Genomic DNA, 14,100 nt, shown 5'->3' with positions numbered 1-14,100 from the left:
CATGGCTGTTAGTCATAGGTCACTTAGCACGGACACAAACCAGTGTTGTTAGGGAGGTGATGCCTTTTTTAATTTAAAGGTAGAAATGTTTACCCTATTGTATTTGTTGTTCTTGGTAGGTTGCTATTCCCATGAGGTTCAATGGTCGTTCTGGGGTAGAGGTTCGACCTCCAAGTGATCTTGAGGATTTGAGAGGCTATACTTCCCTTTCTTTTTTTCTCCAAAGACCTCTGCCAAGACAAGCTGGCTTGCAACCGGCTTCAAATATGTTTGTAATGTACCTGGGTAATAAGGATGTAAGTATTTCTTTTGATTTACTCCAATACTTAGAACAGAAAATGCATTTTGGAGTATAAAGGGATGTCAATGTAGATAACTTCCATTAGCTTAATTTTTTTATGTGTAGGAATACATTTATTGGGAAGAAACATAGCCCTTTCCTCCAGTGGACACATAACTGTTTGGGCAAATGTCTATTTCTCTTATCCTGCTGTTCTGCCTTAAAAGTTACTTCCCAATAATGGATGCCACCAGTTAATCTTGGCAGTGACCCTAACTTGTAACCATGGACTTCATTGTAAAAATGTTTGCTTCGGGCTTCCTGTGTGTTTGTATTGCTCCTAGCACCGTGGGACCCTGATCCTGTTTCAGGCCTCTGAGTGTTACTGCAGTATAACTAATAACAAACCTTTTCTTAATTGGGTTTATAAATGCTCCTCTTATTTAAAATTTAGTCCCTTACCTCTTTATTTTCCCTCTCCTGCATATGCAAAACAATACATTCTTGCTCATGCACTCCCATTTGCACAAACACCTAGCACAATTCCCCAATTTTCCTATGTATATAGGTACCACCTATCAGTTTGTATGCTCAGTTACCCACCTGTACATGCATTCACTATAAACGTGGTGGATATGCAGGTACATGTTTAAGTGCAGTTATTCCGCAGTGGATTTTATCTTCCTGATTAAATCTCAGGAAAAACTTCCTAAATGTAAAAACAGTAGAACAATGGAACAGACTGCCTACGAAGGTCATGGAAGCTCCTTCACTGGAGGCTTTTAAAAGGAGGCTTGATAGTCATCTGTTTTGTATAGTTTAGACCCAACAAATCCTGCATCTTTGCAGGGAGTTAGACTAGACGATCCTTGCAGTGCCTTCTAACCCTATGGTTCTACGATTCTAGTCTTTCTGAACATTTGACCTATGATGGCTTTGATTGAGGTTTATTGAAATACTCTGTATGGGAGAAATAAAAGGGTAATTGTGTGGAAGATTATTGCTCCTAGGGATCTCAATAGGAGCAATTGGACTTAATATTGTTTCTTCCATTTTACTTATCTCGCAGAGGCATTGTGAGACTAAAGTAATTAGTATGTATATAGTGTTTTGATAACCTCATGTGGAAGGCACTACAAAGGTAGAAAGCATTTTTATTGGTAAGTAATATTTTTATTATAGTAATAAAAGTAAGAGTTGTGTTTGGACTCCATTCAATCCAAGTGCATAGGACTCTTAAATTGATTTGAAATTATTATTATTATTGAAACAGAGCAGCCAATGAAGCAATGAAGCCATCCCAAAATTAGTAAACTGAAAAAAGTTTCCAAATGCAATGATTGCTACATTAGGAGGATAGCTTTCAAAGCATTGCAGTGTCCCTGAAGTAATTTCTACTATATTTTACCAGCTCTAGCATCAATCATTCATTGATAGTTGATTTGCTCTTCTATTTTTAGGCTTCCAAGGACTACATTGGTATGGCTGTGAGAAATGGTCGTCTCATTTGTGTTTATAACCTGGGAGGCAATGAAGCCGAAATAGAAGTGGACCCATCAGTGACTGAGAGTAACACTGAGGAAGCTACTTTGGATCGGGTGAAGTTTGAAAGGTAAGAGACTCTTAAAATACAACCGACTCTATCCCTTTTTTCTGTATCATATTTAGATGTTACTTTATTAATAAAATGCGCTATTCCTTTACTTTTTCCCTTGGCTTTTAGGATTTACCAGTATGCAAAGTTGAATTACGTTAAAGCAGCAACCTCAGACAAGAAGACTTTTGACAGTAGCAGTGGGAGCAGTCACACACTCCTAAATCTGGATCCCAACAGTGTTGTCTTTTATGTGGGAGGATACGCACCAGATTTTCAGGTAAATAGAAATATCATTCTGGCCTGTAAAAGTGTTTAATCATCATAAATAGGGATTTTAACCATTGAGTATTCTATAGCTAATACTTTTGATTATTTATACCATGTTATAGTGCTTCTTGGATGGCAACATGTAGGTTAAACAATATCATTTATTCGCAATACATTTTAATAGTTACAGCTTTCAGAGTAACAGCCGTGTTAGTCTGTATTCGCAAAAAGAATAAAAAGAAAAAAAATTTCTTTTTGCGAATAGTTACAGCATTACTGTTTTCATGTCTGTGTAAACATTATTAAATTGATGTTGATGTTTTGGTTGGTTTTTTTTTATGGCTCTTTTATTTTTTGCAGCCTCCCAGTGCACTAGACTACCCTCGTTACCAAGGCTGCATTGAATTAGACAACCTAAATGAGAATGTTATTAGCCTGTACAACTTCAAGAGGACATTTAATCTCAATACCACTGAAGTGGAGCCATGCAGTAGGTAAGAAATAAACACAGCAAGTGTTCTACATTAAGAAATTGAAAAAACGTTATCACTGATAAATTAAGATTAAGTGTATTTCCTGTTGATGTGACCACTTAAAATCAGGGCAAATTACCATTTACTAAAGCATTCATACCCACAGCAACTTCAGTTCACATACCCTGCCACCCAAATATTCTAATAACCAGACACATATTCAAACACCTCAGCTCCATGGCATACAATGTTTGGCTTCTTTATAGCCTAAAATGACATTAAAAAGAAACATCAGGTCACTAAAACATTTTAAATAAGATTTTTCTTCTCTAGAAATCGTATCTTAATCCCACTGAGGTTAATGAGAAATAGACTTCAGTCGGGTCAGGATTTGGCATTACTAGAATCTGGTCACCCCTGTTACTGAATATTTTGTTTTAGGCTTTTTTAAAAATTACATTTAGTGTGGTTCTTGTTATGTCCGTGTGGTAGCAATTATTTGCTCCCATATATTCTGATTTATGATGTTTCATTGTTACAGATATAAAGCAGAGTCCGACCAAAACTATTTTGAAGGCACAGGCTATGCACTTGTCACAGCTAGAGAAGCAAATATTCCTAATTTGCTCTACGAGCAGGAAATTGAAACTACTGCAGATGAAGGCTTGGTGTTTTTTGCAGAAAACCAGGTAACTAATGGAGTGATTCTAACTTTTGAGTACTATATATACTTATAATAATTTGAAAACTGAAATTAATTGAGAAAGTGCTCGGAATAATAGCTCTCAAAACTACCATAGCCATCTGTGAAATGGATTAGCAAATTCTGTCCTATGTTTTATTGCTACTGAATATTAATTATAACACATTTTAGAAACAGACATTTAAAGAACAGATGCTGATTATAGCAGTGAATAGAGAGTGTGAGGTACTGTATGGTGAAGAATTGCCCCATTACTCACTTGAATGATGGCATCTCCATCTTAGAAGAAACAGGCTCAGAGGGAGAATTGTTGGTGGCAATGTTTTGTTGTGATGACCTGATAAGTTTTAAAAAAGGCTATTCTTGAGCCAGTCAAATCTTTGTCTTGCTTTCAAGAAGAAATTACTATTGTAATGTGCATCCCTGAAATACCCCATACAAATAGAAGGTGATGAATAATTTGTAAGGATCAAATCATCTCACTTCTCCCAAAGCCACTAAGGTTATGAGAGGCAGCTGGAAATGGAGGATGGTAGCATTAATGAAAATGCAATAGATGGGCTGCAGTTTTAACTGCTTTGACCCTGTATATGGCTCTGAAAGAGACCCCCAAAAGAGTAAGAAAAATACATTGTTGTTATGAATCATGTTACAGATAAATCACATTTTGGTAATGTAAACCTTCCTTTAAAAGGACTCTGTATACATTTTTCCTTTAAAAGGACTCTGTATACATTTTTCCTTTTCATCAAAGCAGTTATTTTTGTGATATTGGTACATGACAAAGGGAATTGTGTAACCCAAAAAAATGTAATAGTCACTTGTGCCTACCTTTCAAAATTATAGGCCAAATTCTGCTCCCAATTACTCCAGTTGAACCCATTGACTCCAATGGAGTTGTACCAGTGTAACTGAGAGGAACATTTGGCCCTATACTGGTATCTGAGATGAGTGCTTTTTTGATTTAGGTATTGTGATTAGAGCTGATTGGAAAAATTCCAACAAAACATATTTTCATTAGTATTTGCCAATTCTGCAAAATCTGAAAGTTTTGCAGAGATCATTTATTTTGCCAAAGTTCCAGTGGAAACCCACCTGGTTTCCTGCAGTTTGACCTACCGCCCCCTTGACAGCTTACCTGCCAGTCAGCTGTGAGTCTAGGCTTCCAGGGTCCACAGCTCTGGGGCTGAATTCCATTTCTTTAGAGAATTTTGAAATTTGCAGATTTGTTCCAAACTGGAACAAAACCTAATTTCAAAATATTGAAATCCCACAAACCAGATGGAGTTACCTTTTTCTGCCCAGCTCTAGTTCTGTTAGATAACAGAGCAAGGAGAAACTTAGAGTACAGGTGATGATTCCTATAAACTTTGAGGCTTCAGGTAATCTGTTAGGTGCTAGAACTAATGATAATATCGCCTGTTGTATTACTTATCTAATAAGAATGCTATAGACATATTTGGTATGTTTGTTAATATAATAAATCATTGCCTTGTTACTGAATTTTATTATAGCAATTTCTTTGAAATAAAAAAAGGATGCTATCAAAATTTTGTAGAGATATGATGGTACTTTTTTGAGTTGATTCATTTTCCTGAGTTTGAGTTAATCATATATATCATTAAGAGTACATTCTAGAATGTTATCTTTTATTTTTTGCCAAAAACTTTCTTGTTATTATTTACTGTCCTGGGAGGCAGTGTGGCCCAGAGGACAGAGCACTGGATTGGGATTCAGGAGACCTCTGATCTGTTTCTAGCCCTGCCATAGGCCTGCTAGGTGACCTTGGGCAAGTCACTTAACTGCCCCATGCCTCAGTTTCTCCATCTGTAAACACCTCCTTTGTAACGCGCTTTGAGATCTACTGGTGAAAAGTGCTATATAAGAGTAGTAGTATTATTTAACTTTATTAAAATAATTTACAAGACAATAAAAATACATATGATATATTACACCGTGGTTTTTTTTCTTATTGCAGGATCATTTCATTAGTTTGAATATTGAAAATGGCCATCTGGTGTTCAGATACAAACTTGACTCACAACCTCCAAAGGAAATAGCAAGCAATAAAGCAGCTGTAAATGATGGAACATATCAGCAAGTATGTCATTTAAACAAATGATATCTTTTATTAAAAGTATCATGAACTTCTAAAAATATATAGATCATAATGGCTGAAGCTACACATCCTATTTCAAATTCTTCTGACTGTGATGTTTTGCCTTTTTTTTTAGATGATTAGGCTAGAAAAACACTAGCTTATGTGTGAAGCTCATATGGAAATTAATCTTTACACTGCTCAATATCATGTATTTCTGTGGGTAAAGTATTCCTGGCGCATAACCACTCAAACGACTTGCCCTCTTGCAAGTGTATTTGTCATAAATATAAAGGGAAGGGTAACAACCTTTATGTATGCAGTAATATAAAATCCCTCTTGGCCAGAGGTACAGAATCACTTACCTATAAGGGATTAATCAGTTCAATTAACCTAGTTGGCACCTGACCAGAAGAACCAATGGGAAAAGAAGATACTTTTCAATCTGGGGGAGGGGGAAGGTTTTGTTTGTGCTCTCTTTGTTGTTCCCTCTTGGGACAAAGAAGGAGAGCAACCAGGTAAACCAGCTCCTAACAAGATCCTAAAATAATACATCTAAAATTACAAAAATTGTAAGTAATAGCAAGAAAATGCGTTAGATTATTTTTTGTTTTAGCTTGTGAATTTTCCCTATGCTAAGAGGAAGGTTTATTCCTGTTTTTTTAACTTTGAAGTTGAGCCTATAGGGGAATCCTCTATGTTTTAAAAATCTTTTTATTACCCTGTAAAATTACCTTCCATCCTGATTTTACAGAGGTGCTTCTTTTACTTTTTTCTTTATAATAAAGTTCTTCTTTTAAAAATCTGATTAATTTTAGTGTCCTAAACATAAAGGGTCTGGTCTGTACTTTTATTAAAAGCAATTGGTTGGTCTATTATTCTCAAGCCTCCCCAGGAAAGGGGGTGAAAGGGCTTTGGGGGATATTTTGGGGAAATAGGAACTCCAAGTGGTCCTTTTCCTGAATCTTTGTCTGAATCATTTGGTGGTGGCGGCAGCAATACTGTCCAAGGACAAGGGAAGGATTTGTGCTTTGGGGAAGTTTTTAACCTAAGCTGGTAAAAATAAGCTTAGGGGGTCTTTCATGAGGGTCCCCACATCTGTACCCTAGAGTTCAGAGTGGGGAGGAAACCCTGACAGTATTGCTTTAGTTAAGGATTATCATATTAATTGCAAATACCAACATTATTTTAATGTTTAGCTTGGTATTTTTATCAGATCAGTTTTAAGAAAAAACTTTTAACTGACCTTTATACAACCGCTTTTTTATCTCATCAGCTTAAAAGCATTTTGTGCTATTTTGTGGAGCTATTTATATGAAGTCTGCTTTGAAACACATAATCAAATCCCTTTATTGATGATTATTTTGGCCAAAAGTATAGTTAAACTCTACTGTTAAAATAGACAGATTTTTCAACAATAAGAAAATGTGACTGAAAAGTAAAAATAACAATGGTGTATGGGTTTATGTATGTATAAATTAGAGCTCGGGAAATATTACAAATAATTATTTGTGAACATACGTTCAAATTTTAAAATGATTTTGCTTGTCTGTGTCCCTTTTTTGTTCAGCTTTCCTTGGATATTTTAAGAGCTATGTTTACTGGCAGGAATATATGCCTAAACAGCAAATTTTAGGAGAATATTGCAGAACATTCACAAAAGGCACATCTTGAATTCATATACATGAGTACTTAAGTCAGAAACCTAATTCTAAAAGTCACTCTCATCCAGTCAAGATGTGACCTATGTGTCCAATCAAAACAGCTCAATTTTGACTTACAAATATAAGAGCCAGAAGCAGTACTCCCAGTGAACCAGCTGTAAGCAATTGGTAGGCAGAGATATGTTTGCATAGAATACGAATGGAATTTCAAACACCATATTAATTTGTAGAAATCACAACCTGTTTGTAGACAATTTGCTCACAAACAAGAGGGCTAAATTTGATGAATAACTTGTTTACTGTGAATAGTTCATGCAGCTTTCGTGCGTGTGTGTGTGTGTGTGGAAATGCACTGAGAAGGACGTGGCTAATTCAAGTTCTGATTGTAGCTGGAAAAACTGCAGAAACCCAAACTTATTAGTAAAATGAAACAGAACACACTTTTGCTAATTAAGAAACTTAGCACCTCATTTTCAATGGTACTAGTCACTCACTCTCAGAACTTCATGAGTCAGAGTGCTTCCAAACCATGTGAGTATTCAGTTTTGCCACTCAATTTTGGGTACCGCACTTGCTAGAAGGTGTGGGTTCCATTGGCTAGGACTGGAAGTTATGAGAGCTGTGTTCTGCTCCCTCTCTGCCACTGATTCACTGTGTGAACTTAGAAAAGTCACGTCACCTTTCATCACCTCAGTCTCTTTTGATGTAAAATAGGCATAATGATACTTACTCTTCTTTCAAAAGTGCTTTGAGATCTGCAAATAAAATGCATAATCTAAGTACTATGATTATATCTATTCATTGCTAGACCACTCATGCACAAAAATCTGCATACATACCTCTTTTAAGCATTTGTTACTTACAAAATGTAGTGTAAATCCACTTGAAGCAATGCAGTTACTCTTTATTTAAACTGGTGTAAATCAGAACAAAATTAGACCATTTGTATTATGCTATGTTTGCACATTTTGATGTGCTAAATTATTCTTGTTTATTTTGTGTGCACTAATTCTCACTATCTGTCCATTTCAGATTAAATTATACATTTCTGGGAGACAAAAGTTAGTTTCGATTAATCCTGGGATTAAAGCCAACATCAATGTCTTTAAATTCACCACATACTACCTGGGTGGAATTCCATCTTCTCTGCGGGAACGGTGAGTTACTATTTTAAAAAGTCAGCAGGCCCAGCCTTTCTGTTGGGTACACACTCAACTGACATCAGTAAAAGGTTTTGGTTGTATCCTATTGGAGGGCTGGGTTCAGATTCTGTATGTTGTATGTGATGTGTATATATATATGTCAAAAACTGTGAGTTGTGGAAAATCATCTGGCTCTTTGTTAATTGGGTGACAGGACATGACAGTGAAAATTTGTGTGCAATAAGGATTCATCTTGGAATCTGCTATTTTATTTTTCTATTTCATATCATTCTATTGACTGACTGTTGTACTATTGTGTGATTGAGGTAACAAGTTACATTTTTCTCTCTGAAACCAGCTTTAATATCTCTACATCTCCATTCCGTGGCTGCATGAAGAATGTAAAAAACCCCGTCACTGCATCTGTTACTTTTACTGAGACCATTGGTGTCAGTAGGAAGTGTTCCAATGACTGGAAGGTAATTTGCAAAGTTGCTTTTAATATGTTTGTTGTTCACGGATTCATAGAAGGAACGGTTAAATCATCTAGTCTGACCTCCTGTATATCACAGGCCATTAACTTTCACCCAGCCTTGTGTTTGGCTAAAGCATAACTTCCAGAAAGACATCCGGTCTTGATCTGAAGACATCAAGAAATGGAGAATCCACCACTTCCCTTGATAGTTTGTTCCAATGATGGATTACCTTCACTGTTAAAAATTTGTGCTGTATTTCTAATTTGAATTTGTCTGACTTCAACTTCCAGCCATTGGTTCTTGTTATACCTTTCTCTGTTAGATTAAGGAGCCCTTTTTAGTACCCAGTATTTACTCCCTGTGGAGGTACTTACACACTGTAATCAAGTCTCCTTTCAATCTTCTTTTTGATAAATTAAACAGATGGAGCTCTTTTATTCTCTTGCTGTAAGGCATTTTCTCAAGCTCTTAAATCATCTTTACAGTTCTTTCCTGCACCCTCTCCAACTTTTCAGCATCTTTTTTAAAATGTGGACGCCTCTTTACCCCTCTTCACTACCCCCGTGTTTATACAACCCAGTATCACATTAGCCCTTTTCGCTACAGCATCATATTGGGAGGTCATGCTTAGTTGTTTGTCTACTGTGATCCCTAAATCCTTTTCATAATCACTGCTTTCCAGGATGCAGCCCTCCATTTTTAGTTATGGCTTGTGTTCCTTGTTCCTGAATGTCTAACTTACCATGCTACCCAGGTCACTATGTATGACTGTTCTGGCCTCATGATTATTTACCACTCTGCCAATCTTTGTGTCATCTGCAAATATTATCAGCAGTGATTTTTATATTTGCTTCCAGATCATTGATGAAAATGTTGAACAGTGTTGGGCCTATTAGTATTGAACCTTAAGGAACCCCACTAGAAACACCCCACTCAGTGATGATTCCCCTTTGACAATTACTTTTTGAGATGTCAGCCAGTTCTTAATCCATTTAACCTGTGATATTGCATAGTTCTAAATTTTCAATCAGAATGTCAGACGTACTAAGTCAAATGCCTTACAAAAGTCTAAATATATTACATCTATGCGGTTATCTTTATCAATCAAACTTGTAATCTCATGAAAGCATGGAATCAGGTTTGTTTGATCAGACTTTTGTTTCCATAAAATCATATTGACTGTCCTTAATTGTATTTCTGTACTTCAATTATTTATCAATTGAATCCAGTATCAGCTTTTCCATTGATCTGCCTAGGTCTGATGTCAGGCTAACCAGGCTATAGTTACTCAGGTCATACCGCTCGCAGTTTTTGAATACTGGTACAGCGTTAGCACTCTTCTAGTCTTTTAGCATTACTCCAGATTTTCAAGTTATGTACTTTTATTCTTAAATGATCTTGAAAAATGTGACTAGTGGACCAGTAGCTGTCTCTGCTTTGCGGAACGCATTGGGTGATATTGTGTATGCGGTCTGCATAGGTAGTCATCTCTTACTTCCTTTTCCTACCCCGATGGATCCTCTGAGTTTTTGTCTGCATCCCAGGGGTGTCACAACTTCAAACGTGCAAATCCATCCCCAGAGCCCTTTTCACTATTCTTCCTGCTGCAGCCAACTGGGTGGGACTCCCTTTCAACTCTGTGTATGCCACTTGGTTTGATCGTGGTAGTCACTTCCTGTTGAAAGACTCTTGTCACTCCTCCTCCTCCCTTTCCACTGTGGTTGAGTCTGCTGCCACTACAGCACTCTTGGCCTCACTGCCTAATGGATAAATGAAAGGGATTCAAATCTGAATGTATTCATTCCAGGCCAAAGTTCATTCATGTGGACAGCGACCCTGCCTGCCTACTTTTTGTCTTTGAATATAAAATCATCTGGCCTTTTCTGATAACATAGACAGTAAACAGAGCAGAGCCGTGTATCATACTAAATGGGCCTCAGTTTACTTACACTGGTTCAAATCAAGATTAACTCCATGGATGCCGACAAAGTATATATACTTGTTCTGTACTTGGAAACTCAGGTACTGTACGCTCAATTTGTCTGTTATATGTTTTCAGTTAGAGTCCATTCATGTGTATATTAGCTTGAATAAAAGAATGAGAGACTTATCTTAGGCAGTCCAGTAAAAAAAGTGATACATGAAAACCTAATTCATCATCTCTTTGCTTTTTAGCTTGTGAGATCTGCAACTTTCTCCAGGAATGGAATACTGGGTTTGAATGCTGAGGGTTTCCCATTTCCCAGCAATTTCCAAGTCGGATTTAGCTTTCATACGTTGGCACCCAGTGGAACATTATTAAATTACAATATATGGGTATGAAACATTAATTTTTGTTTCTGGATAAGAAAACTCATGTCTGTTTGGGACAGGAACATTTTTCAAAATCTCACTTTCTTGCAGAATGGGAAAACTGTTTCCTGCCCAATTCTACTCACAATAAGATCTGGTCCAAAAAAATTGAGTTTTGAAATTTTTCATTGAAAAGAATAGACCTTTTGTGGTGGAAACTCTCCCTTAAAACAGTGGTTCTCAACCTTTACAGGAGGCTGATTTGTCTTGTGTACCCCAAGTTTCACCTCATTTAAAAACTACTAGCTCACAAACTCAGAAATAAAGATATGAAAGTATCACAGCACACTATTACTGAAAAATTGCTTACTTTCTTATTTTTACCATATAATTGTAAAATAAATCATGACCCCCCCCCAGGTTGAGAAACATTGATATAGTATATAGAGCAGTATAAACAAGTAAATGTCTGTATGAAATTTTAGTTTGTACTGACTTTGCTAATGCCTTTCATGTAGCCTGTTGTAATACTAGGCAAATATCTAGGTGAGTAGATGAATCTCCTGTACGTGTACCCCTGGTTGAGAACCACTGCCTTAAAATGTTCCCATTTTCCAACCATGACTATTCACAGCACTCAGACAGTATGGGTAAACTTAGGTAAAGGGAGATTAAATGACTTGCTTGCTAATATGAAGTGCAGAGAGAAGTGACTCCACTGGAGGGGCAGAGTGTAGAAGAAATTCCTGTGTGCTTGTGCTTCTGGAGGAAACAATGGCATTCAGTAGGTGGGGAGTTCAATCCCTACCTCTGGTAAAAGTCAGTTAAAAAATGTTTAAATAACGTTTTTATTTTTTTGCATCCCAAAGTCTGGTGTAGGCTGGCAGGTCTCTTCCCTTCTCCAGGAGCTGTGTTAATTGCAGGGGTTCTGGAGTAGTATGATTTGGGAGATTACCCTGGGAGAGGTACAGCTTTTGGGGTGGCCCAGAACAGTTTTGTGGGAAGGAAGGTTTCCTCCCATGGAGCCATGTTGGATTCCAAGAACTCTTGGGAGCAATGCATTCTGCCATGCTGACTTACGATTGGGACTTGGGTTCATGGTGATATCAGGAAAACCTGAAGCTGCCTATATTTAATGATAACTTTATAGGATTATTTTATTTTTTAGCCTAATATTCTTACCATCTTTCTGAGAGACGGCTTTGTAGTCGTAAAGATGACAGATGAGGAAAAACAATCCAGCAAGAAATATGAAGATGGTTCAGTGCATTATGTGTCAGTAATCAAAGATGACAGGATGTAAGTCCAGTTCTGTGTTTGGTTTTTGAATGGAATGCAAGCCTTGGTTAGAAAGAGAAGATTGTAGAATGTTTTTTTGACCTGATGTTTGGTTATAAAACGGTACATAGTTAAAACTAAATTCTGAATTGTGCTAGCAGTGGATATGGACATTCTGAAGCATTGGCTGATTCTTGATCTGTATATTTGCATGTCAATACCTGCTGAGTTCCAGTTCAGCTCCTATACTTCACAGCAACACTGGTAGTCTGAGCTTTCAAACCAAAAGGCTTGAATCTGCTTTTCTGTGCGCTACGTGTCTTTCTCTGTGGTTGGGCAAGACATAGCATTGGACAGCTTCTCACACTCATAGTCTTCACATCTTTGAGTGTAAATTGCAAACCTATCTAATGTAGCTGTTTTACAGGCCTGAGGAGGAAGGGTAATATCTCTCCTAATTTTCTCGATATTGATCTCCTATATAGATTACGAGACAATTTACTAAAATTTATCTAATTTACTGAAAATTAGATGACTTCTAAAACACACTGGTCTCTGTAGGGTTATATAAAAACTTGTGCTGGCTAAAAAAGAGGGGTTTGAAAGATAGCCTTTGATTGTATTAAAGTCTTGGTCTAATGATAACGTTCAGAGTTTTTCTGTAGTAGCAGTGTCCAACTTGTCAAATTCTGTTTCCTTTTGGCATAAGTGATAGAATCCTGGCCCCACTGAAGTCAATGGAAGTTGTGCTGTTGACTTCACTGAGGCCACGATCTCACCCAAAGAATGTAAGGTGACGTTCTGCTCTCATTCTAACTGTACTGCACCATTTTAAATATGGTTAAGTAGTGAACTAGTACGGGTATAAAACCCATGGAAGCGATAGGAGACCAGGCCTGTAAACGCATTCAGAATTAAAATGTAACTGGAAGGCATGTGTGTGTCAGATCTTTCTTTAAAAAAAATTCATTTAGCTGGTAGTGTGTTTTTCCTAAATTTTTCACTCTTATTTGTATCCATCTTGTTTCAGGGTCAAGCTCCTGGTTGATGACCTGCCTGTGTCAATGGTTGTTGAACCTCAAGGAATGTCTAGAAAATTAAGTCAACCTATAAAATTGGGTGGTGATAATTTTGAAGGCTGCATCTCCAATGTCTTTATACAAAGGTACTTAACTCGGGAGTATTTGCAGTAGCAGACATTGGGGTAAAGAGAGAAATGTCCTGTTTTCCTTTATGAGTAACTGGAATTGCTTCTCACTAATCTGCATTTCTTCTAGATACATGAAACCTTGCTGAATGCATAACCTTGTTGCACAACAAATACATTCCTGTATTTGGCCAATTCATCACTTTTATAAGATTTAATGGAGTTTGATCTTTTGATGTATTGGAAGATCACTCTGAATTGTATTCCTTCACTAGAAGTTTGGTTTAAAAGCATCATTATATTGGAATGCGTATATTGCAACACCCAAAGTTTTCAAACATCTTTGCCTATATTATAGTCATCAAAAATACATGTGCAGCCAGATAATTGCATGAGCAAGAAACATTTGTATATGCAAAATAAATAATTACATCAATAAATGGGGGTACTTGTAAAAAGACCTGATTGCTGGTTTATGTTACCCATTTGTTACTCAGTTTTTTCCCTCCACATCCACCTGGTGGTAAATACATCTTTGCAAGCCCAATTTAGAAGAGAAATTTCACCTTAAGTGTTTTCTTTCATTAAGTTAATTCCTATCACAGGTATTCTCCCAGCTGGGGCCTGCTTGTTTCTACTGACTATTGAGTGTTTGGATGTGCATGAGTGTGTGTGGTTTCACA

At 36.9% G+C, this 14,100-nt stretch overlaps 1 protein-coding gene across 5 annotated transcripts in view; it reads left to right on the top strand.

The window, feature by feature from the left end:
- Nucleotides 1–14,100, top strand: part of LAMA3 (laminin subunit alpha 3) — a 190,227-nt gene that overhangs the window by 168,193 nt on the left and 7,934 nt on the right. For all 5 annotated transcript variants that reach the window (XM_073331377.1, XM_073331378.1, XM_073331379.1 and 2 more), the window contains 11 exons: nucleotides 120–296; nucleotides 1,741–1,892; nucleotides 2,004–2,154; nucleotides 2,505–2,638; nucleotides 3,159–3,306; nucleotides 5,299–5,421; nucleotides 8,115–8,239; nucleotides 8,583–8,703; nucleotides 10,876–11,016; nucleotides 12,161–12,291; nucleotides 13,301–13,435. In XM_073331377.1, coding sequence (XP_073187478.1) covers nucleotides 120–296; nucleotides 1,741–1,892; nucleotides 2,004–2,154; nucleotides 2,505–2,638; nucleotides 3,159–3,306; nucleotides 5,299–5,421; nucleotides 8,115–8,239; nucleotides 8,583–8,703; nucleotides 10,876–11,016; nucleotides 12,161–12,291; nucleotides 13,301–13,435 — 1,538 coding nt within the window. The remainder of the gene's footprint in view (nucleotides 1–119; nucleotides 297–1,740; nucleotides 1,893–2,003; nucleotides 2,155–2,504; nucleotides 2,639–3,158; nucleotides 3,307–5,298; nucleotides 5,422–8,114; nucleotides 8,240–8,582; nucleotides 8,704–10,875; nucleotides 11,017–12,160; nucleotides 12,292–13,300; nucleotides 13,436–14,100) is intronic.

This window comes from Lepidochelys kempii, chromosome 2 (genome assembly GCF_965140265.1).
Source record: "Lepidochelys kempii isolate rLepKem1 chromosome 2, rLepKem1.hap2, whole genome shotgun sequence".
NCBI lineage: Eukaryota > Metazoa > Chordata > Testudines > Cheloniidae > Lepidochelys > Lepidochelys kempii.
Note: the sequence above shows the minus strand (reverse complement) of the source record. Positions and strands in the feature narration are given on the sequence as shown.